General features: G+C 40.2%; 1 protein-coding gene across 1 annotated transcript in view; it reads right to left on the reverse strand.

Annotated features, from left to right (window-relative positions):
* Positions 1–1062: 1062 nt before the first annotated feature.
* LOC101532167 (maltase-glucoamylase) overlaps positions 1063–24540 on the reverse strand; it is a 108410-nt gene continuing 84932 nt past the window's right edge. The window contains exons 76-94 of the mRNA XM_058681251.1: positions 24193–24305; positions 22986–23111; positions 21706–21834; positions 21335–21445; positions 21023–21085; positions 16113–16247; positions 15308–15395; positions 14474–14612; positions 13344–13477; positions 13199–13233; positions 12990–13106; positions 11898–12046; positions 11311–11395; positions 10109–10165; positions 7517–7641; positions 5279–5371; positions 3994–4030; positions 3310–3480; positions 1063–1375 (exon numbers count right to left, since the gene is read on the reverse strand). Of these exons, the coding sequence (XP_058537234.1) occupies positions 1292–1375; positions 3310–3480; positions 3994–4030; positions 5279–5371; positions 7517–7641; positions 10109–10165; positions 11311–11395; positions 11898–12046; positions 12990–13106; positions 13199–13233; positions 13344–13477; positions 14474–14612; positions 15308–15395; positions 16113–16247; positions 21023–21085; positions 21335–21445; positions 21706–21834; positions 22986–23111; positions 24193–24305 (1991 nt within the window). The 3' untranslated portion in view covers positions 1063–1291. The remainder of the gene's footprint in view (positions 1376–3309; positions 3481–3993; positions 4031–5278; positions 5372–7516; positions 7642–10108; positions 10166–11310; positions 11396–11897; positions 12047–12989; positions 13107–13198; positions 13234–13343; positions 13478–14473; positions 14613–15307; positions 15396–16112; positions 16248–21022; positions 21086–21334; positions 21446–21705; positions 21835–22985; positions 23112–24192; positions 24306–24540) is intronic.

Genomic DNA, 24540 nt, shown 5'->3' on the forward strand with positions numbered 1-24540 from the left:
AACCCCTCTCCTAATGCGGTTGTAAAGGTTTTCATTTTCAACATCTTTAATATACCTTGCTTTTCATACTGAAATTGTCTGCATAAAAATTCTTTCTCATGAGACAAGCACCCATGTGCCTTTTTCTGTAAATTCCCACAATAGGAACTGTTTCCAATGTTGACTGTTTACCAAATATACCAACTGCCTTGAGGTATCTTTCTACAAAGTTAATGATAAGTTTGTTCCTTGCAAAGATGTAAAGAAATCGGTGGACCTTTGTAAGTCTGATCATTCCATTGGTGGATTGGACTGCAAGCACTCTGAGGCCAAAGAAAATAGGCAAGGCTAACTCATGGAAGTTTACTGAGCAAGAAGCCTTAACCCAGAATTCACCCTCACTAGACCCAAAACATCACAGATTTCAAAAATGTACTGCATATTTACTATTTAACCTGTGGCATGCAAATTGCTTATTTGAGCTGTAGTTATGTATAATAAACAAATACTTGATAAATTAGATTTATACATTTAAAAGCATGCCAAGGGAAAACATTTGTTTAATTAATTTATTTCAAAGGCAGAGTTGCAGAGAGAAGGAAAGCTAGAGACAGAAATCTTCCATTTACTGATTCACATCCCAAATGGCCACAACAGCCAGGTATGGGCTGGACCAAAGATAGGAGCCAGGCGCTTCATCCAGGTCTTTCATGTGAGTGTACGGACCTTCATTCGCTGCTTTTCCAGACACATTAGCAAGGTGCTGAATCAGAAGTGGAACAATCACATTCAAACCAGTGCCCATATGGGATGCTGGCATGGCATGCAGCAGCTTTATCCATTCAGTTACAGTGCTGGCCCCATCAATTATTTTTTTGTTTTTGTAGTCAAACTCTTTTCTTCACTCAGCCTTCTTAAATCTTATCTTCATCTCCATTCTCTAAATTTCCTCTCTCCTTTTAGCTCCTCTTCTCCCTTTCAAGTGAGTTGCCTCCACACTTCTTGTATATTTAACCAATGAGGTCTATTCCCTGAGTGCACACACACACAAGCACAAACACACTTCATCATGAATTCAGCTCATTAGTAAATATCATATGAAAAAACATCACCACCCTAATCATATCAGTAATCAGTAGATTTTCCACACATCCCTGCTGCCTATCACATAAAGCTAAAATTAAAACTCTACGAGTCACAGACAAAATATACAACAAATTTAATATAAAATCTTACTGGGAAAAAGGTAATTAGCAACATAGAGTAATTTTATGAATATGAAACATAGTAGTTTCAAAATCAAGTTCTTGTACTAAGAATCCATAGTGCTTCTCCATGTCAATGAAATGAAATTGTGTAGGCTGATGTCATTGTTGGTTATATTAATGCTTAACACCTGTTTGAAATGAAAGAAAAAGCATTAGCATCCAGCACTTCAAAAATCCTGCACGTAAATAAACCAAGTGTAAGTCAGAGGTCACGAAGTCCTAGATATTTCATAATTCATTACCTAGCTACCAGACTGCTCTCAAATTCTTAGATGAGTACAGTGCTCCTAATTCCTTTGAGTGCAAAGATTATCAGTGAGAGGGATGGACCTCTCAACAATGCAATACGCAACTTCTATGCAGAAACAACAAAGTGGACATGGTGCTACTTCTCAACTCTTCTGAAGTGTTTATATTCCCTGGAAATCTCTTTTTATTTCTTCCTTCTCCATTTCATCATGGCTCTTAATTAACTACCTGATAAGAGTCTAATATTCCTGAATTATATATTTTTTCTTGTTCCTTCTTTCCTTTTTTTCTTCCTCTCTTCCTCCAAACCTTTCTCCTATTCTCTGTCCGTCTCTCTTCCTCACCTCTATACCTTCTTTCTTCCATTTTCCATGAAGTTTCATGCTATATACACCCATTAACCTGTATGGTAGCCCCTTGGTTGGTCAGCAATAGAAACCAATCGGTTGACAATAATACCAGTTTGAAGAACCAATGAGAAGTACATAACTAAAGGAAAATGTTTTTATTTGAGCATAGTAACCAGGATAGACTGGGAAAGGAAAATATCTTAGGAGAAAGCATGGAAAAACAGCAAAAGAATTGCCAAATTGCTACCAGAGTGATACATGCTACAACCACAATATTATGTTAATCCCAAGGTGTGGATTCTTCAAATAGTTTACATTCATAAAATAAGAATGTGTCTTAGAAGAACCCTGCACCAGACAGCTCTCTTGTTGACTTAACTGCTACTATGTGTACATATGTGAACTTGATTGCTAATGTCAATGTTATGAGTGGAGATACTGTAAAACCTTTCTGGAAGGAATATTTAATATGAGAGATCAACAAAGCACAAAGGGAGTGGGAGTCTGGCGTAGTTGGTATGACACCCAAATCCCATATTGGAGTACCTGGGTTCAGCTCCTGACTTCAGCTTCCTGCCAATGCAGACACTGGGAGGCAGTGTGATGGTTCATGTAAGACAATTCCTGCCATCCATGTGAGCCATTTGCATCCCCAGCTCCTCCTGGTTCAGCCCTGGCTAGCCTAGCTATTGCGAGAAAAAAAGTATTTCTCTCTCTGTCTGTCTCCTCTCTCAAATAAACAAATGAAATTTAAAACTTCATTTTTAAGAAAAAATTACTGGGTAAAACTTCTAGAAAGCATGTTAATGGCTTGGGAGAAAATCTCATAGAGAATAGTGACATATATTTTATAAAATCCTGAATCATTAACACCCCTGACAGTACAGAGGGAAATATCTTAAATAATTTACAAGATTTTCGTTTCAAATAATACTAAATCACATGATCAATATATAAATTATAAAATAACAAAAACATTTAAGTATAAATTAAAATAACAAGAGAAAATGTGTGTTACAAATTGGTTAGCATATTTTTAAAGATTTATTTACTTGTTTATTCTAAAGAAAGAATGACAGAGGGAGGGAGAGGCAGAGAGAGGAGAAAATCTTCCAGTTAGTGGTTCACTTCCCAAATAGATGCATCACACATGTCTGGGCCAGGCTGAAGCCAAGAAGTAAAGACTTCACTGGACTTTCCTGCATGGGTAGCAAGGACTTGAGAATTTGGACCATTATCTGCTACTTTCCCTGGCATCTTAGCAGCAAGCTTGGTTAGAACTGGAACATTCAGAACTCCAACAAGCACTAGGGTATGTGATGCCAGCACAGTAAGCAGTGGCTTAACCCACTGTGCCAGGGATTTCTGGAGGACATTTAGGGAGAGAGAATCATTCGCAAACAGGAAATGCGCGGGCGTATCATGGCTGAGAAATAACGCCAAAGTTTTTGCCGGTCACAAACCTGTATGGTGGCATTATAGTTGAAGGACGGGGTAATCTCTCTGTTGCTCAGAGAAATTCTGACATCAGTGATGGAGACACTTCTTATTCCCCAGATCTCAACGTAGCCCAAATTCAAAGGATTTGCATCACTGATGTAACTGTTAAAAATTACATGGCTCTGCATCATATTCTGTCATGTTGAGGAGAAAAACAACACGGAAGGGTAGAGAAGCAGCAAAATTAGTTTAAATGTTTTCCAACCTTTCCATAGACACAATGCATGCATGAGATAAAACAGTTTCAAGTTGCCATCTTGAGATTTTGGATAATAGAAACCATGATTTCAGCACAGTCATCCACTTTGTATAGACAAACAGCTGCAGGGTCTGCAGCACCCTCTACAGTCACAACCATTGGTCAATTTATATTCTACAGGTGGAGCTGTCACACAATGTGCACAGCATTCCAAAGAAGCATGGAAAAGGGGGTTACATACTTCAGTGATAGGCTGCACATCCGTGAACTGGTAAACAAGTTACTAATGAGATATGGGTATGTTTAATCATAGAAAATGTCCTGGGAACAGAGATCAACTGTATCTGAAGTCTAGAAGAAGGGGAAGATATGTTTAGCAAGACAGTGAAAGGATTCTCAACATTATTTTATTCTTGATTAACATCGTGTGTTCTCCATTCCTACTCACCTGGCTGGCAGAAAAGTTGGCCAAATAATATAGTCCTCTTTCATAGGTGTCTGCAAACAAACAAGTTAACAACACCTGAGATTTCTGTCTTAGACAGTATAGATTATTTTATCTGCCTTTATTCTTCTTTACATAGTTCTATTGCATAACCAAAGTCATCTTTAAGGAGATCCATCAGACTGCACTTAACCCAGGATAGCAGAACACAGTGAAATGAGCGTATGGATGCATTGGTCTGATGGGGTTGCCTACCATTCCTGAGATCTTCCTAGTCACCTAGGGATTTCCACATTCCTTTAGCTAAAACACACACATCTGGGCACATACATGCATACACACACACAGCAAAACATCAACAATGCTGTCTTCATTGGTGCATCTTTGGGATGGTCAGGCAATTTAAAAAGTGTAAGCTGCAAATCACAAGCAAAATCAAAAACAAAACTTACTTGTCTCTCTATCCTTAACGTATGCCAGAGGCCCAGGAAAAAGGTAAAGTTTAACACACCCATTACAAACCAGAACAAGGTGGACAAATCAGGAGTATTATGTGAGATCTGCCACTGTAACCCTCCTCTTCATAGCTTTCTCATTAATCCCCAAGAGTTAACTTCTTTCTAAACTGTTCATCATGGTAGCTGTAACCTCTGTTAGTACTCTAGCACTGTGCTATTCAACATAGTTGCCACCAGAAAAAAATGTATTGGTTTAAATAAATTCTAATTAAATAAAATGAACATTTAATTGCTTAAATGCATTGGTCACACTCAAATTGTTTGATTGCATATGATAGATATATTTATGGACAACAGAATATTGGAAATGTTTCCATCATTGCAGAAATTTGTGCAGACTATCGCTGATTAGACATAAACAATGATACTTGAGCCATATTCCTGAGAAATTAACAATTTTAAGTTCCTAATGGAAAATCCCCAAAATAAGTGAAAAAAAACTGGGAGAGGTCTTGTCCCTTTTATTGCAACAGTAAACCATGCAAAACTGTGTTCTCGTTCATAAATCCTATGGAAATTATTTAGGTGGCTGCAGACAAACTTCTGTATGACTCCCACATTAATGCCCTACATAGTGAATAAGGATACTGGAGTGATGGTGAGAAATAATAAACTAAACTTCATTCACGTGATCATGTGTAATAAGAAATACACACTTGAGGTAATAACTGATAATATTTTGAAATGCATAATCTTTAAACATAAGAAAGCAAAAAAAAAAAGAACTAGGTCTGTAAGAAACTTAGGAACTTAATGCAGGTGACCCTTACTCACCGATGCTCTGCCCATCATCCCAGAAGAGCCAGCCCTCGGCTGTTTCTTCATCATCTAAGGCAACCTTGAAGCCCAAGAACTGCTGGCGGCTGCAGTGAGTTGAGAGATAAAAAGCAGCTATAAACAAAGTTACAACCACAAACCAAGGTTGTCTGAAAGCAAAGTAGCAAAAAGAAGCACCGGATGGGATGAAGTCTGGGTACAAGGTTTCAAGGGACATGGGACCTAGCTCTGCTCTGTCTCTACCCAGGTATAACAAGGATCTTCAAAAAGTTCAACGTATGTATTAAAAAGCTATGCACAGTTTTTGCACAACTTTTGGTGCATAGACATTTTGTATCCAAATTAACATCTTTTAACTCCATTTCCCATGAATATTTTGAAGATCCTTAATATGACTTCATATTATGAATGAGTGAATTAGGAATGAATCAAGAGGGGTCTCTACTTTGAGGCTTGCAAAGAAACTACACTCATTAACTGGGTCCCTGCTGTCCCCTTGGTAAAGAAAACCTTGATGGATAAATTTCAGTTCCATGGCTTAATTTCCTAAAACAAGGACAATGAATTATAAATTCTCCAGTCTTTTATCTAAATCCTTGGAAATACATGAGTGTGGTCTAAGAACTGACATTGTTCTGTTTCACCTAGCTACTGTTATGTGACTCTGAACCAGTCACCTAGCTATTCAAATCCTCTCCATGCTCATCTGTGACATGGGGAAAATTAGAGCATTATCTCATAGAATTCACTGCTTCCCTTTTCATTAAGGAAAAATATATATTAAATCTAAATAAAACTCTTCATATGAAGACAGAAGTAGGTACAAGCAACCACTCAACCTACATCAGTCTTAATTGTTATAGTCCTATTTCTGAAAAATTTTAAAACTTGTATTTAAGAAATCTGAGCCTCTGACATCTACAAAGTTGTGATATGGTTTAAAAATATTTCAGCAGTAGTTTTTGGTTTGTTTTAGGAAGACATCAAGGAAACTCTAGTCTTCTAAAACATCCTGAAGAATGGCTGTTCCTATACTGATTTTGATCAAAGGTTACCTCTTACATCTGTCATGTTTTCCTGTTAGATCTAAAAGAGCTAGTAAAAGCTGTTCAGAGTTGGGGGCTGACATGGTGCATCAGGTTAATCCTCTGCCTATAAGTGCCCCCATTCCTATATGGGCACCCGTTCATGTCCTGGTTGCTCCATTTCTGACCCAGCTCTCTGCTTATAGTCTGGGAAAACAGCAGAGCATGGCTCAAGGCATTGGGCCACTGAACCAACATAGGAGGTAGTGAAAATTTCCTGGCTCCCAGCTTTGGATCTGCTCAACTCTGGCTGTTGACCATTTGGCGAATGAATCAACCCTTCTCACACTGTAAAAATCTGTCTTTCAAAATTGGAGACCTACATTTTACTCAGGAATAGAGATGTGTGCTGTGTGTACTAACATGACTTTTCTTCCCAGTGTGCTAGCCTCCATCATATCCTTCATCTGTAAGACTACATGCATATACTTGATTGCCTATATCTATTTATTTTGTTTTTGCTTAAAGGCTGTCTTATGTGAGAGGGCATATGATATTTGTCATTTTGGGAATGACTTATTTCACCAAGCACGATGACTTCCAGTTCGGATCATTTTACTGCAATTGGTAGGATTTCATTATTTTTAATGGCTGAGTAATATTCCCTAGAGTAGAGTTACCACAGTTTCTTTATCCATTCATCTGTTGATAAACATCTGGGTTGTTTCCCTGTGTTCACTATTGTGAACTGTGCTCCTATAAATACAGGATTGCAGGTTGCTCTCTTGCACGCAGGTTTCATTTCCTTTAGATATAGCCTCAGGAGTGGGATGGCTAGATCACAGGATAGGTCAATTCCCAGTTGTCAAAGTATTCTTCTTACTGACTTCTTAAGTGGTTGCACTAACTCACACCATCACCAACCACGTGTTGAGTACCTTTTTCCCCACATCATCACCAGCAGTTATTTGTTGAATTCTGTATGTAGACTGTTCTCACTGGAGTTAGAAGAAGGAACTGCAATGTGGCTTTTACTGGCTTTTCTCTAACAGCTAGGGAGCCTGTATATTTTTTTCATATCATACAGTAAGATACTAGAGTTTCTAACTCTATCTATACCTACCATATGCTGATGCACTTAAATAGCAGAAAGTACCAATTGGTGAGCACCTGTTCTGAACAGGGGAACCTCACAACATCCCTCACCTCTGGTGGGTGTTCAGTGCAGGCTCCTGCCAGGGCAGAATGTAGCCCCCACGAACATGAAGATTAATGTGGTCAAGAGGGGCTGACAGCACCCTCCACTCTCCCCTTGCATTTATATCCACGCCCTGTGGGCCAAAGGGAATAAGACGATTAGAAAGTAGACACAACAAGACATTTTGCCAGAAAATTTGTCCACAGCTCTGAAGCTGATGCTTACCACCCATCAGAACACACCTGTCGTCACACTATCCACACTCTCCCAGCTACTACATGGAATCTACATGCCGCCCTATCGTCTTGCCATTGGAAGTTTCATTGCTCATATGCAATAAAGCTTTAGCCTGGGTCCCAGCTATCATCACTATAGCTGCTTCTGTGTCACAGAGCACTGTTGGAGCAGACAGAGCTCTCATCTGCTTCTTACAGGTTCCATATACACCACCACCGTGGCCCATGCCACTCACTAACACCTGTGACTCCTTCTTCACAGCAAAGATCAAGGTGAGCTGACTGATTTCGGGACCTATTATCTTTAATTTAGTATGCCTGCATTTATGTTTGTCCCATCTGTGAGGTACTCTCATGCCCAAATACTGCATCTCAAAGCCAAAGGGTCTGTCATGCCACATTATCTCAACTAGAGCAGGCTTATCAGGGCAACACTATTAACACTTGGGGACAGATCACATCGTATGATGGCTGCCCCATACTACTGCCCTGTGTCCCCCCAGTAGATGCCAGATGCAACAGCCTTCCAAAAATAGGTTACAGATTTAATTGCGGATTGTGGTTTGGCAGTTTTAGCTCCATAACAAAAACAGGTACATGAAATGCAAACAGATTTACAAATGCCACACTTATTCATTAATCCCAACAATCTAATCTTCATTTTAACTAAACATTAAAAATTTCTTTTTTACCCAGAGGCTTACTCCATAAGCTTTGGCTTTGCACATGATTTCATTTTTGTTATTTTTTTATATTTAATGAAATCTTTTTTGAGAACAGCTATCTTCTATTTAATGCCGTAAAGAAAACTGGCCATCACAGAACAATTTTCTTCACTAGCTCTCACACAGCACTTCCTTCTGCACAGAATGATCTGCATACATACAAGCATCCTTTAAAAAGTCCTTGGAAAATACACACTTTGATCAAACTATGAATGAAATCCAAGCATTTTTTGTACTGCAGTAAACTTATCTTTTAATTCTAATTTCCCATAAAACTTCTAAAATACCATTTCTCAGTCTCTATGACAAGCAGATATTAGATCCAGATTACAGAGTGAGTTCCAAGGAAAATGTTTCCAGTATTCTGTCACTTAGAACCCTGCAAGGTGAATTCACTTGGGGAAGATTTAGTCTAAAATGAGGCAAAAAGACCCCTTGGGGTACAACTTAAGGACACGCTCACTCTCCAGTTCCTAAGTGCAGGGTAAGCCTTACGGTAAGTGCCCCTTCAACTTTGAACCTTAGTCTAGGCCTCTATTTTCCAGGGAGACTCAACATGATCAAAAGGAATGATGTCTAGTGAATGGAAAGCTTAGCCTGCAAACCCAAGGTGGACCCATTCTGTGAACCAATTCTGCTACTCTGTCCCATTTCAGAAAACTCTTGGGTTGGAGAACAGACAGGAATCTATCAACAAGAATAGAGGCAAACTACTAACAAGGACCCAGACTCAGGGGACACTCAGGGGACTCCAGAGCATAACTTCCCCTGAACATGCTCTGTTTCCACCAAATTCCATTGCATTCCCTTGGGTGAGAGGGGCTGGGGATGATTCCACTCCTGTTTTCCTGTTGCATTTCCAGTCCTTCACTTGGTTCTCCAGAACTCAGATGGTTTTCCAGGTAGAAGGGTGAGGAACACCCCATTTCATTCTACTCAAGAATGTAGTTCTGCCTCATTTGTGTTCCCAAGAGAGATCACACTGACACAGCTCTCAAGATTCCCTTTGCTTTCTGAGCCATGCAGCTCACCACGGCCCTGCAATTACATGATGGCAAGTCCCAGGTAGATTCCACATTTCTAAATACACTTGCTCTAACATATCACAAGGGTTGGGCCTATACCTCTGTGAGTATTTTACACACTGCTTCTTTACCCATTTCCTTTTGGCAATTACATAGGAAAACTTTCATTTGAGCATCTGGGCAACGCAAGGAGACAGTTAACTAAAAGAGAAAAAGGCCTCTACACTTACATACTTAGAGCAGCAAAGGATGTTTAAAAAAAGCAAGCAAGAAAGAGAGAAAGAAAGAAAACAGAAAGAAAGAAAGAACTAGTTATAGCAACATTTAGTAATATCTGCCATAATGTGGGGAAAGGAAACACACATAAAGAGACATGGTTATCCAGGCACTGATGAGCTGTTTTCCATAGTTTCATAGTTCTGCCTTGAGAAAAGTGGTATTAACCCATCTGGAAGTGAAAAAAAACCTGAAAACACAAAGTTTGAAGTAATGGGGACAAGAACACACCGGATATGATCTAGGAGCAAGAGCACTTCACCTGAGATCTGGCCCATTTCAACCTTTTATATTCTACCATTTTCACAGGCTGTATAAACATTTAGAAAAAAACTTACTGTGTAGTAGTCATACCAGCGGGCTCCAGGGAAATACGCAGTGACTTCTCTAGCATTCTAAAATTAAGCAGACAAGGTATGGGTGGTAAACAAAATTACCTGGTTTCAGAGGAGAGGGGTTAAAACCCTAATGATGGTCTTGGTTTCACTTCCTCCTCTCTCTATAGATCAGCAATGCAGGGAACCTGCCTTAATCTTTCTTCTGCAAATAGGCAAGTTAGTCTCCACTAAACAAACAGGTTCCAAGAAGCCCCTATTCCTTTCTAAGAGTTAAAGTATATAAAATAAAATATTACCATTTGCTTATAAACCCACCCCATGCTCTCATTACAGAGAAAAATCTCTGTGTTTGAGGCTGAGAGAGAAAAAAAATGTCGATACAACAAGATTGGTTTTTACTTTTTTAAGTTTAAAAGACAGAGATGGGGGTGTGGTAGAAAAACTTAATTCAGTGCTTTAGTCCCACTATGCCTGTACCATCGAGACCTGGACAAGGCCAAAGTTAACAATACAGAACTCATTTGAGGTCTCCCACATGAGTAAAGGAAATCCATGTATTTGAACCATCACTTGCTTTGTCCCAGGAAACCAGTTTAGAAGTGCAGGAGCCAAAACTCCAAAGAAGCCTGCTAAAAAAGCATACTGACTTTCCAGAAAGTACCCTAAACTTTGCTACCAAACTGCTGCCCCAAGTAAAGGCAGTAAATTCAAGGAGGCACAATTGGCTAATTTAACCCACCAGTCCAATCACCAGCAGTGACAATAGAGAAACTGCTCTTGATTCCTGGAAAATATCTGGTAGAATGAAGAGAAGGCTAGGCAGGAGCGAGATAGCACACATCACTCATTCTACTGAAAGGTTCTGTTTTAGTAGTAACAGGAAAGTAAGGGATGGTTTGCAATCCTGTCCACACACAACTCTTTCCTCTTCACTTCCCTTACAAGAGTAAATGTTCAAATATATCAGAATGTATTTTTTATTGTTTATGTCCTAAGAAAGAGAATTGTTTTTGCTGATTTGAAAAAGAAAGAACCAGAGACCCAGCATCCCTGAGTGATGGGCTGAAGGGAGGAAAGAATAGAAACAAAAAACAGAATAAGAAATAAATGCCAGGAGTCCACAGACAAGGCTTATTCTTCCCACCATCTTCGCTCAGTTTCACAGCAGAGACCCTCTGCCCTTCCGAGATCTCCATACTCACAGGCTCCAAGACAGGGCTGACCAGGAAGGCTGGGCCCAGGAGGAACTGACCATCAATGTCCCAGGTCACCCGGTCTGACACAAACCTGGAGAGCAAAATGAAGGCGCCACCATCACAATCATGGCAAGATCTCAAGTGCAAATACAGAGGAAGTCCTCAAGCTGAGAGGCCACACAGAAATTCAGCTACCTCTCCCATAACTTACTCTGACCTAGGTCTGTTTCAATGAAAAAAATCAAGGGTCCTACACCCAATGTCTTAAGTCACATTCCTTCAACTTCAGAAGTGGTGAAATTTTGCTTTGTCCTGTCACACAGAATATGTTCACATATCTTCACCATAATGTACTTTAAAAGCACAACATCAAAAGATGATCAAATTGGAAAAAATAATACTGCACAGAGCTGTAAAATTTTAAATTAAAAAAAAATCTAGCTCTTAACAATTTGTGGCACGTATTACACTGTGTAGAAAGGAATAATAGCATATATTCGAATGTATAGAGTTATGAGAAATTCTTTTCATCACTTGCCACATTTGAATGAAAAATAACCCATTGCTCATTGAGATCCGAGCTAGACACTCACTCATGGAGAAGAGGTCGCACAACAGTGCTGCCATCCACATGGGCCTTGTACATCAGGGTGTAGAGATATGGCAACAGGGTGTATCTGGTCTCCAGGACACTTCTGGAAATATCCTCAAAGGTAGCATTCCAGGACACTGGGTCTTGTCTCTGAAAAACACAAGAGTGTCAGAAGCTCACCCTAAAGGTCATCAAGAAGTCAAGGAAGTCACTGACAGCTTATTCCTGATGAAGATGCCACACAGTCACACCAAAGATGACTGACAAAAGTCAGGGATTACTGTATGATCTATGAGTCATTACAGAATTTAATCAGAAGAAAGTGTTTTGGAGAGATGAAACTAACAACAACAAAAAAATCTACAGTAGCATCATTTTCTTCAAGAAGGTTCTTGATTTTCTTTTACTTTTCTTCAGTGACACATTAGTCATTCAAAGGCATGTTATTTAACTTCATTGTGTTGTAAATTTCTACTTTTCTTCCTATTGTTGATTTTGTATTGTGGATTTTCATTTAAGGAGATGTATAGTAACTGCTTAATGGAGACTATCATGTTCAGATGTGAGGACACAATGAAGTATGCATCTCTACTTCCAGACCAAAGATGGACTCCCAATGAAACTGTTTACTATATCTTGACATTAGGATGTTGGACTCTCTGCCATTTTCCATGCGTGCAATAATGGGCATATGACTATTTACGAAGAACTATGCTTTAGTAATGACATAGGGGAACTCAGCAGGAAGGGTAGGAAATTAGGGAGAGGATAACGGAAATCCCAGGGCCTGTATGGAACTATATCACAAAATGATAAAAATAATAATAAAATAAACTTTTTTAAAAGTCAGGAAATATTGTTAGTACAGTGGATAAATCCATTGTAGCTTACCCAGGACAGATAATAATATATGTATATGCTGTCTAAATTTTTTAAAAAGTTGAAGAACATCAGGGAGTAGAGCTCATTCAAACACACCATGAAATGATATGCCAGACACCCCAAGAAATACAAATGGCATAAACTGTAGATCACAAATGAAGGGTGCATTTCACATGTCACATAACACTTGAGGAAGGAATCAATGTCCAACCTTGGCCCCAAGGGTGTTGTGGTTCCTGGAGAACGGGTAAAAGGCCCCCAGCTGCATCCAACGAGCACACATCTCATACTCAGAGTCTTGAAAGAACCCGCAGATATCTGCTCCTGTCTGAACCGAGAGGGAACAAACGGGACTCTTGAGGATCTCTCAAACTTGACACCATCTTCTTGGTCACTAGCAGGGCTCCAGGACACACTTACATAGGAGATGCCAAACAGGCTGAACTCCATCATGCCTGCAAGGGGAACCACAGCTCTGTCAGACCCAGCACGGACACCTGCCTCCTCCTCCTCGCCTTTACCAACCACCCCTGCCCGCAGAGGCTCTGGCAGCAAGGCCACACACCAATGATCGACTTCTTCAGCTGGTCCCACGCGGCTGTGTTGTCTCCCAGCCAGTGTCCACCCCAGCGGCCAGAAGAGGGGAACGTGGAGCGTGTGATGACAATCCCTCGCTGTCCTGTCACCTCCTGCACAGCTCTGGATGGAGGGGGAAAGGAGGTGAGTTGACAGCAGAATAGAGTAGAAATCCTTAAATTTGCTATTTTTTATTTTATTATTCATGCATAATACGAAGTTCTTCTGGCCATTCATGGATCGCAGTTACCATGGTAATCCCTATAACCATGATTGCATTGAAAGATTCCTGTCCCCACACTATACTTAGAGCAGTCTCACATATCTCAAGTTTACTATTTCTGTTCACTATCATAAATCACAAACTGCGATTGATCTACATCCTCTAGGTCTATGCCAACATACTGTAATGCTCACACAATGATGAAAGTATCTCCCAACGTATCTTTCCAAATGTCTTGTGATGATGATTAGGTTTTCCTCACTTGTGAAAGAAGGAAAAGCTTCTTTGAATGATTGTTAGAATAATTTGCATCATTCACTGACCTCAACACATATATTTACTAAATTAATAGAGCACTCACTGATTATCCAACAAGGATGGTCAAATCGAACAAACAACCCTTTGAAACAAAGGGAAGAGACACTCATTCTTTTGCCTTCCCTGTACTGTTGATAACAAAAGCTATAATAGCAGCTAGTGTACCATGAAGCATCACTTCATCTCCTTGTGTTTCTCCCTAATGATAAAATGTGTAGACTGAGTACATAAACTAGTAACATACTCTTATCATTTCCTCAAGTACCTCTTACCAAGTTATCAAGTATTATTTACTGTACATAATTGTGCATGCTGCACTTTTAATTGACTGGCACTGCCATAGTGGTGTTATAACTGCAGCTTGAGAAATTTGTTAGAAATACTTTGTGTCAAGACTAGGAATGTGCTGAAATCACTCAGCAACAGGATCATTGGCTTCCTGCAAGTGTGAGGGTGTTTTCTTAAAATCTGTAAGAAAAAGAGACAGGCTCTGTGTTCAGAATTGCTACCTAACTGCTTCTCCATCACTGGTTGTCCCTCTAGATTGAGCCCAGTGGAGAAAGGAGACAGTGACTCACTCGTAGGTGGGCCTGGTCTGGGACCACCCATACAGGTTGTGCACATCGTAGTGCCGCACTGGGGAGCCATCTGGCAGGATCTGCTCACTCTCCATGCACAGGGTTTTGCTGTGCAGGCCCGTGCCCCTGGCTTCCAGGTCTGAGGGAAAAGATGCAAATATGTCATCATCAGCTCTGATATTGATCATCTTAGTCTTCTCCTTAAGATACTGGATCCTGGATCATATGATAAACTGGCCTCTCCACAGCCCCTTTCCCTCTCTGCAAGGGTACAAAGCTCTGAGATGCAATGGTCCCTGCAGATAAATCCAATGTCAAGTTCATCAGAGAAATCAAAGGATTGGGGAAGAATGTACAATTGTCAGTGTATTATAGGCTCAGCTCTAGGTTTTTAATGTTTAAGTTATTTCCCATAATTCTGCTATTGCTTTGTTATTGTTATTTTCCATGATACACTTTTGTAGGTATAATAATTCTTCCCTTCTCCATCTTTTATTCCCTGTTTGTTCCACATAATTTTTACAAACACGCTATGAAGATAAGAGTGTCATCATTGATTTAGGTTTTTAAAAATTCAGATTTGGAGACAGCACATATTCTGTGGAAAGTCATGCAACACATACATAATGATCTCTGAACACCAGTACAATATTTCTAGAGAAATTTGAGAAATTTACCTAGCAAAGCTAGGATCTTGCACACACCCAACTACATAAACTTCTTGGATTGCATTTGCTTCTGCCCACAAGAAATCACAGCACCAGTGAGCAAGCCCTTTGGCCCTAGTCTCTCAAAGGCTATGTCTCTGCAAGTGAGGAGACCAAGGGTCCTTACGTGGCATGTAGGGGGGATGATTCAGAGTGGGATCCATGCAGCCTGGAGCAACTGCCCCATTCACAAAGCTTGCTGGTTCATTCATGTCCTAGAAAGGACAACACAGATATAGCTCACTTTGCAAGATAGTAACAGCCTGTTACTTTAGAGACAAGTTAGTAGCAAAAGAAAGAAAGAAGGAAGGAAGGAAGGAAGGAAGGAAGGAAGGAAGGAAGGAAGGAAGGAAGGAAGGAAGGAAGGAAGGAAGAAAGAAAGAAAGAAAGAAAGAAAGAAAGAAAGAAAGAAAGAAAGAAAGAAAGAAAGAAAGGGAGGGAGAAAGAAAGAAAGAAAGAAAGAAAGAAAGAAAGAAAGAAAGAAAGAAAGAAAGAAAGAAAGAAAGAAAGAAAGAAAGATCATCTAACATTCAGTAATACCTGTAGATGCCAAAACAGAGGAGATAATCAAATTCTAGTATGAATTGTCTACAAATACCAACTAACCCCTAAAGAATGACTGGCAGGGTGTGTCAGGAATCAAACCAAATAAAAAATGCTGCACCAGGGCATGAGAAAATGGAAGAAATGAAAGTTCCAGGAAATTTCTTGTTACCTTCTCAGAGGTTTTACAGGCAGAGTCTCGGGCAAGGTACAAAGTACGAAGACTTTCCTGGCTGTGCCATCCTGGGTGGATGGATTACAGTCTCATGTCCGTGTCCTTCTTGAAAGTTTACTACCATTTTGTCTAAAGGTCAATGAGACTCATGCTTAAGTACACAGAGACAGACACTGATGTACAGGAACACACACACACACACACACACTCTTACAATCCATATGCCGTCAAACTTCAAGCTCCTCTCTGGCTGCTGAGGATTGCTGTACATCTCTTCAATTTCCCTCTTCCACCAGCTGGCAGTGGAATTGCGGAAAAAGTCCGGGAAGGCTGCATAAGCTCGATATTGCTGTAAATATTAAATATAATTCATTTATCCCCAAGACATTAGACAGCAGAAAGATACTCACTGAGCCTAGGGTGATAGGTACTCTCATCAGTCTAAAAGAATGTTCTTGATTCATTAGAAAAATAATGAGTATTGAGAAGAGCAAACTGCAACTTGTTCTATACATACGGAAACCATTCATAGACCATTTTCCCCTTCCCACCAACACGAGTGGCAGCAATAATACCATACCATGCAGTATCTCATGCACTGAATGCCAACTCTTAACTTCTCGATCCACAGGGTATACATCATGGACTGAACTAGATGAACAGTTATGGGATCCTTGAGGATGCACGTGGATTTTTTTTTTTTTTAGAAATGTGTTTGTTTATTTGCAAGACAGAGTTACAGAAAGAAAAAAAGACAGAGATTTTCCACTCACTGGTTCATTCCCCAGATGGCCTCATGGCAGGAGCCGGGCCGATCTGAAGTTAGGAGCCAAGAGCTTCATCCGGGTCTTCATCCATATCCCGCAGCTTTCCCAGATATGTTAGCAGGAAGTGGATCAGATGTGGGACAGCCTATTGTTTTTGCAAGCTGTGCCACAGTCCCAGCCCCACATCTGTGTTTCTCCTAAGGTTTCAGAATCACATGAAAATAGCCCGTGTGTGTGTAATCTATTAACAAGGACTTTAAGAGCAAGTGTAATTCTCCCCTTCTTTGCATCTTTCCTCTAAAATGAAATCAATGTATTTATTTTAACCTGAAAAGTTGATCTGAAACAGCCCCCTTTCAAAGCTTCCCAACGTAAAGAAGTGAGAAATATTTGGGGGGATGGAGGTGCTAATAATCCAGATGTGAGCATTCCAGATTACATCCCTGTAACACATTATTATACCCAAACCTGTATTTTTTAAATAATTACTGTTTCAAATATAAAATAAATTTTAAAATAACTTAACTCCTTAATATACTATTAAATTTTTATTAACTTTATTATTATAAGTTTCATAACCTTTTAATTCATCATTATATTCCCCCAAAGTTTTTAGCTTCAAATTCTTCATAAACACTGTGTTTACTTGTGAACCCACTAAAGTTAGCATCAACAAACATCCCTAAATTCCTATTTCATTTTACTGTTAGAGAATGTTCTGTTACCGTCGTGTCTCAGTAAATAGCCTCCTCTGTGTTATTCATCCCATTTTAAAAGCTAAAGCATTGGGGACCATGCAGTTGCACAGCATGCTAATCTTCTGCTCCACGGTTCCGGCTTCCCATATAAGTGCTGGTTCCTATCCCAGTTGCTCCATTCCCCATCCAGCTCTCTGTTAATGGCCTGGGAAAGCAACAGAGGATGGCCCACAGTCTTGGGACCTTGAACTCATGTGAGAGACGCAGAAGAATCTCCTGGCTCCCAGCTTTGGATCAACTCACTTTAGGCCACTGCAGCCATTTAGGCAGTGAACCAACAGATGAAAGACCTTTTCTCCATCTCTCCTTCTCTCTCTGTAAAATCTGCCTTTCAAATAAATATAAATTAATTTTTTTTAAAAAAAGAAGCTACAGGGCTAACTAATTCAGCAGAACTGCATTAATATACACAGAGACAAAATGCAAGGAAGAACTCACACGTCTAGTGAATGACACACAAAGGATCGCGAAGAAGACAGAGCAGTAGGCAACCATGTGCCTCTTGGAGACACAAGTGGGGCAATGAGCTGCCTCACTCAGAATGCTGATGGGGCACATCCAGCAAGCATTTACTGAAAGATGGGGGCAGAAATCACTGAACAGATAGAACCCTCCAGCAGTCACAGCTCCAACTCAGCCATGTTTAAACGATGGGGAAGGTGCAGGATGGAGAGTGAGAAAAAAGCATCTGGCCTGTTTTAGTCAGAACTATATTGCATATGGTAGTCCAATGATACATTAGACTAACCATGATTGATTAGCCTCACAAAATATTAAATATCCTTAATCATGTGCTTAAAAACATTCTGTTCTTACCAAAACAATTGGCTTTGCCTCCTTACAGCCTATATTGACATCTTACTTTCTACTCTTCCTAGCCATGATCGTCAGGCACCTATAGTCATTGTCCAGGATTGCTCATCACAATCTACTGTGTCACCGAAATGCAATTCCTAGTCATCATCCTATACTTGGTAAATTAAATCTCCAACCTTTTGATTCTGAAACTTCTTTTCCATAAGCTGTATGGTTATTTAGGAGTTTTGTTGTTTTTGTTTTATGCTGCTCTTATTCAACGCAGAGTGGGTATCAGTAGGCTCATCCTTAACAGCCTCATCAAAGGGGTACTGTTAAAATACTTATTTTAGTTACAACGTCTTATGAGCTTCTGCATAAAATTTATGATCACATAATTAAGTTTTTCTCAAGAGTACAATTGGCACTCAGAGCTAGGAGACATTTTGGTAAAATCCACTTCAATAGAAGCGCTTTAAACATCCCTGGTCACCACCCAGGTAAAGTCACTTGATGTTCCCATTACTGAGATAACCCGTGGTGCCCTGCAAGATTCTAAATTCCCTCAAGATGACAGTATTGCCTCTGTTGGCTTGTAACCTGCAGGCCTCAAAGTAGTAACCAATTCCTGAATGCTGATGGCCTTTCTAACCAATGTAAACATGTAAAAGCAGGGAACTCATGGCACCTACATGTTCAGCTGTCTGGCCCACTGAATATCAAGAAATCTATGAAAAGTGATGTAGAGACCCTAAAGTTGTACTTTACCTTAAATGCCTCTTAAATGGATAGACACACTGATAGAAAGATGAGTGATGGATAGGCAGATATGTTTTTAATAGTGTACAAGAAAAAATAATGTGCATCTGAGTGTGAATCATTCCACCCCACTTGATGGGTATTATTCCCACTGTATCTAAGGCCTGACAGCTACCCAAACAGTCTTGTTACAAATACAACTTTCCCATTTTGCAGATACAGAAGTCAACTGTAGTAAACCATCTCTGGGGATGCAGATCAGCAACTAACACCAGGTATTCCCTGGCTCACCATACCGCGCTCTCACTATGTGAGTAGGCCTGGCCCTGAGCCCTTGGTTTCCAGACTATGCTATTTCTGTTTAATATCTGTCTTCTCTACAACGTACCATGTGTCCTGAAAGCTAACTCTTCTGCGTAAGACATGGATAGCTTGAGCACCTCCTTCTAGAACCATTCCTGGAGACTGTATTCTTTCCCCTAGACCTCTAATTACTAGAATTCCACAGTAGATGGAAGGTATTTGCCAGGATAGTGGTCACTAGCCATGAAATTGAAATGGATGCTAGCGACTTCACATGACTGCTGTGCTGTGCTTCCACAGTACTAAGGCTTATCTCACTTATCCTTGATCCTAATAGTTTCTTTTTTGTTTGTTTGTTTGTTTTTATTTATTATTTTGCTTCATTAATTACATTGTAATATGTGACACAGTTACATAGGTACTTGGGTTCTCCCCACCCCTCCCCAAACCCTCCCACCATGGTGGATTCCTCCAACTTGTTGCATAACCACAGCTCAAGTTCAGTAGAGATTCCCCCATTGCAAGCGTATACCAAACATAGAGTCCAGCATCTTACTGTCCAGTCAAGTTCAACAGCTTCTTAGGTATACCCTCTCTGGTCTGAAGACAGAGCCAGCAGAGTATCATCCCAGTCAATTGAAAGCTCCAACATACCATCAGCAAAAATTTACATCATTATGGAATTAATTGACATAGAAATGAGTAACCAATATGTTAAAAGTAGTTTCTAGACACAACAACATATATCATATTGCTGACCACAGAGCCTAGCTTCTTCATCTCATCCGTTTTTGAGAGGCATCTGAGAAACAAGCCCTCTTCCTGCCTTCTCATTCAAACTACTGATGCCACATCAGCTACATAATGCTGCAGTTCCTATGCAGAAACAATAGTACTTGTGAGGAAGAGCTAAAAGGGAAAGATTCTTACTGTCCATAAAGATACTCAACAAGTATTATTAAAGGAATTGATCACAAAGCCAGCATGTTACATCAGTTCATTATGCAAACACCTTGGCCAGAGAATGCAGTTAAAACCTTCCAAGACCAGTAAGAAACTTCGTATTCTTTCAGAGAATAAATAATTAGTGAAGTTGAAAACTTCTGGTCAAGAAATATGAACAACTGGCGTTTATCACAAGCAAGAACTTGTTCCCAGCAGAGAGCAACTTTCAAAACTTCTCTGGAAACTTAAAACCGAAAGTGAAAGTTGAGAGGCCAATGAAGTAAAGGATAATAACGAGGAGGAAATCAGGAGTAAAGTTAGCAATTCTTCTCAACGAAAATACGTTGTATAAATAAGCAGTCCTCACCCCTAAAGATAAGCGCCAAAAGCCACTCCAAAGACAACAATAGGTCCTTATTCACACACAAGGCAGTCATTCTTAGAGCTATCATCCAGTGAGAAATGCCTGGGTGTTTGAAATTGGACAATCCTAGAATTGAAATTCCAACTTCAAACTTTTCATAAGTCAAAATTATGTCCTGTGAAATTCAAAACTCCATCAGCTACCACCACAGACATGGATGGTTAGCTCTCTGTTAATTCATGAAAATAATACCTAAGCCCTAAAAAATAAAATATGATAAGTAAAGTGATAGTGACACAGACTGACATTGAGGACGTAGTCAAAAACGTTATCCTTGATCATGTCAAATTTTCAGGCATTTCCAGCACTATGCTTTACCACCGCTCGTGCCTAGCAAGTCTGATTCCATTCACGACCGCCAAGGAGCCTTTACCTCCACTTCACTATCCCAGTCCAGAGAGCTGTTCACAACAACATCCGGGTAATCAGGCCAGACCTATGGGGAGAAAAGATTTAATAGAAAAGCACAAATTTTTGTGGCATAGCATTTTGTAAGAAACTTTAAGCCATGGCCCTAATGAAATTAATACTTTATCCTACAATTATGCTCTAGAAAAAGAGGATCCTACAATGCATGTACCTTTCTTGAAATGTTCTAACTACATCACAAAAAATATTAGTTGCAAAAATAAGAACTTTTTCACACAAAGCCCAAACACAAAAGGGGGGGAAAATCAGACTTTACCTTCCCCCAGACGATGCCACCACCATTGGGATATTTGATGAACACGTCATCCTCCACACCCCGGGTGAATGCAGGATAAGGCTGAGTCTCATTGCCTGAGATGGCTGGGTCCTGAAATCAAACCACAGGTCAGCTGGGAAAAAACAAAGCTGGAATGACAATGGGACAATAGAAAGAGAGAACACCTTCAAGTGGGAAAGTCTTCAGGTTCCACCTGAATGGTGGAGCACTTTTAACATTCAGGAAATGCACCTTCCTAGTTGCACTTCAGTTTCTCTGCTCACATCAGGAAGGCAAAGACACGACAGGCCTTCTCCACCAAAGCCCACTCAGCCTCCCAAACACCCTCACACAGCACTGGGAGCACTCACCAGGATGAGGATGAACCGCATCCCCTCGGCATGCATGCGATCAATCAGAGCAGGAAGCCCAGCAAAGTTGGGGCTGAGGGTGAAGTCCAGCTGCCTCTCCATGTAGTCGATGTCTGAGTACTGCACATCCTGGGGAAGACACAGGAAATTGAGTGCTGCCTGCGGTCCCAGCCCAGGTCCATAAAACAATCCCCTACTACCTGAGTGTGAATTTCAGAGTTTCTTCTGACCCCTCCACATCCCACATTTGTCATAAACCGCCTGCATGTGCTGCGAAATTTGCCTAATATTTCAAATCTCCAGTGGCAAAATTTAAACCTGATTCAGACAATGACATGGATGATAAATCTACTAGAAAGCAGAAGCCTTTCATGGCAGTAGAGTATTCATTCTTGGGGCTGATTGGGCACTGATTTCTTAGAAATGAGATACTGTTTGGTGCACCTTTTCCATTGATGCAGCAACAGTGCACAAGAAAGAACAATGAAATTAATGTGCAAGAATTCCATGAGATCCATTCTCAGATCACTTATCCTCTTGTATTCTCAAGGTATAGATAATTGTTGTCTCATGCATTCCCTTAGATAAACCAGACCCAGGACACTGACCGACAACCAGTGATTAACTCAGAAAGAAGGATGGTTTGCAGCTCAAGGGAAGGGTTAAAGCTGAGAACATAATTATACGCACACCTATGCATACAATGCCAAAGCTACATTTGAGTTATCTTTTTAATTAAATGAAATCACAGTTTGGTAGAGGACACCTGCCCCTGCCAGGTAAATAACAGGTGGGACTCAAAGTGCAGTAAAAACACAGGATTTTAGCTTTAAGTCAGTAGTGCTGCATGGATTATAAATGATGTTATAAGTCTACAAATGACCCTTGGGGGGGGAAGGGTCCCCATTCCTGTTAGGAAATTTTTTGATCATATGGATTCAAACTTTTTTTACTATATGGTTTGAAGTTATCTGAAAGAAATGAGAGGAATCACAATGTAAAAGAAAGTGTGCTGGAGGCAACTCTATGCCTTTCTCCTTTCCCAAATCACTGTGAGTCTTTGAACTCCATCAGTACAACAAGGAGACAAGAACCACCAATTACTGTGCTTAAGGGAGGCTCAGTGTCACATTGTCATAGCATTATGGAACATAAAAAACAACTCACAGTGAAAAAAATAAATAAAGTTAATTTTTAAAAATCTCCCAGTGGAATCTGCATAGAGACCCCTAGGTTATGTGTGAGCTATCAGAACCAGGAAACCAGGACTGAGAACTTACATAGGGGATCCGGGCAGCCACCATGTCTTCATACAAGCTGGCGATCTCAGTGTCATTCTTGTATCCATAGCGACACAGCTGGAACCCCAAGGACCAGTAAGGCACCATCACAGGCCGACCAATCACCTACAACGTGGACAGCAAATATTAGTCCTCAAAAAAGCAGAAGGTGGATTACGGTAATAAGAGTTCTTTTTCAATGTTGCATGCTCAATAATCAATACATTCAATTACCAACAACGAGGCATATAAAGCTAATGATACTCCTTGGAGAATCTGAGCTCCTTTCTTAGCAATTATGGAAAATTTTATTTTGCTCTAATTTCTACAGATGCATCTAGCTTATTACTCAGACTCCAGAAGCAAAATGCCTGCCTTGCTCTACAGTTCACAAGCCCTGCTAGCTCTGTGGCCTTGAGTGAAAATTAACTAATCTCTCTGGACATCAATTTCTTAGATGTAAATTGTGGCTAATCAAAGTACCTGCCTCATAGCGGTTTGGTGCATTAAAATATGGCTACTGCAAAAAGTAAGATGAAATGGAAGAAAAGGATACGTATAAAAGCATTTTGAAATCCATGCATCTTGGTGGTCTTCTAGGAAATGACTATAAAGAGTATCCACAGATTTCAATTTTTCATCATTAAATAAAATTATATTTTTATTTCATTTTCCATGACCCATTTGGGATTCTCATACATGTGAAGAGTTTCATCCTGGAGTCACAGTAAGTACATTTCAATAGGTATGCTAAATAAGCAAGCATGGCTGTCGTCACAACAGCCACTACCAACACCGCCATTCCCATGTCATGCCCACTGTCAGCATATTCCTGCCTTCATCCACCAACCAACACCACACTCACCCTACCCACCATCATCACCACCACTACCACCACTGCCAGAATCACTGCCTTCATCTCCCTAACAGTCAAAACCCCCAGCGTCTCTACCACATCATGATCACCGCAGCATCATCCTCACTGTCATTGCCATCACCACCATCACCATTAGTATCATCAGTACTTCTGTTCCTTTGCAGTGCACAGAAAGGCCACTAATACAATGCTCTGAAGGACTCATTTATTTCTTTGTATTCTACCGTCCCCCTGTCCTTGAGAAAGACTAAGAGCTCCACTTCTGACTGTGGGCTTGGCACACAGCATGTGCTGTATAAATACTTGGCATCCATGTAAATTCCCTCCTACCTCAGTGTACTGCTGAGTGACCAGCTCTGGAGTTGGGCCCAAGAACACATAGAAGTCCAGGATTCCCCCTGTGGTCCGATAGGTCAAGGCAGGCATGGGCTGGAATGTCACATCTGGAAATACAGGAGTATGCGAATCATTCTGGAAATCTGCAATGTGCCCTTCCTGCTATAGAGAACTAATAGCTCTACCCACATAGAACTGAAGCAGTTACAACAAACTCCACACAGACACATTACTGGACCTGTCAAACTTTGCTGTACTTTGTTATCTTGTTATAATTTTCTTTACTCTGCTCATTTAAAAGTTTTATACAGCTTTCATCTTAGGATAACATAAGACTGAAAA

This window comes from Ochotona princeps, chromosome 25 (genome assembly GCF_030435755.1).
Source record: "Ochotona princeps isolate mOchPri1 chromosome 25, mOchPri1.hap1, whole genome shotgun sequence".
NCBI lineage: Eukaryota > Metazoa > Chordata > Mammalia > Lagomorpha > Ochotonidae > Ochotona > Ochotona princeps.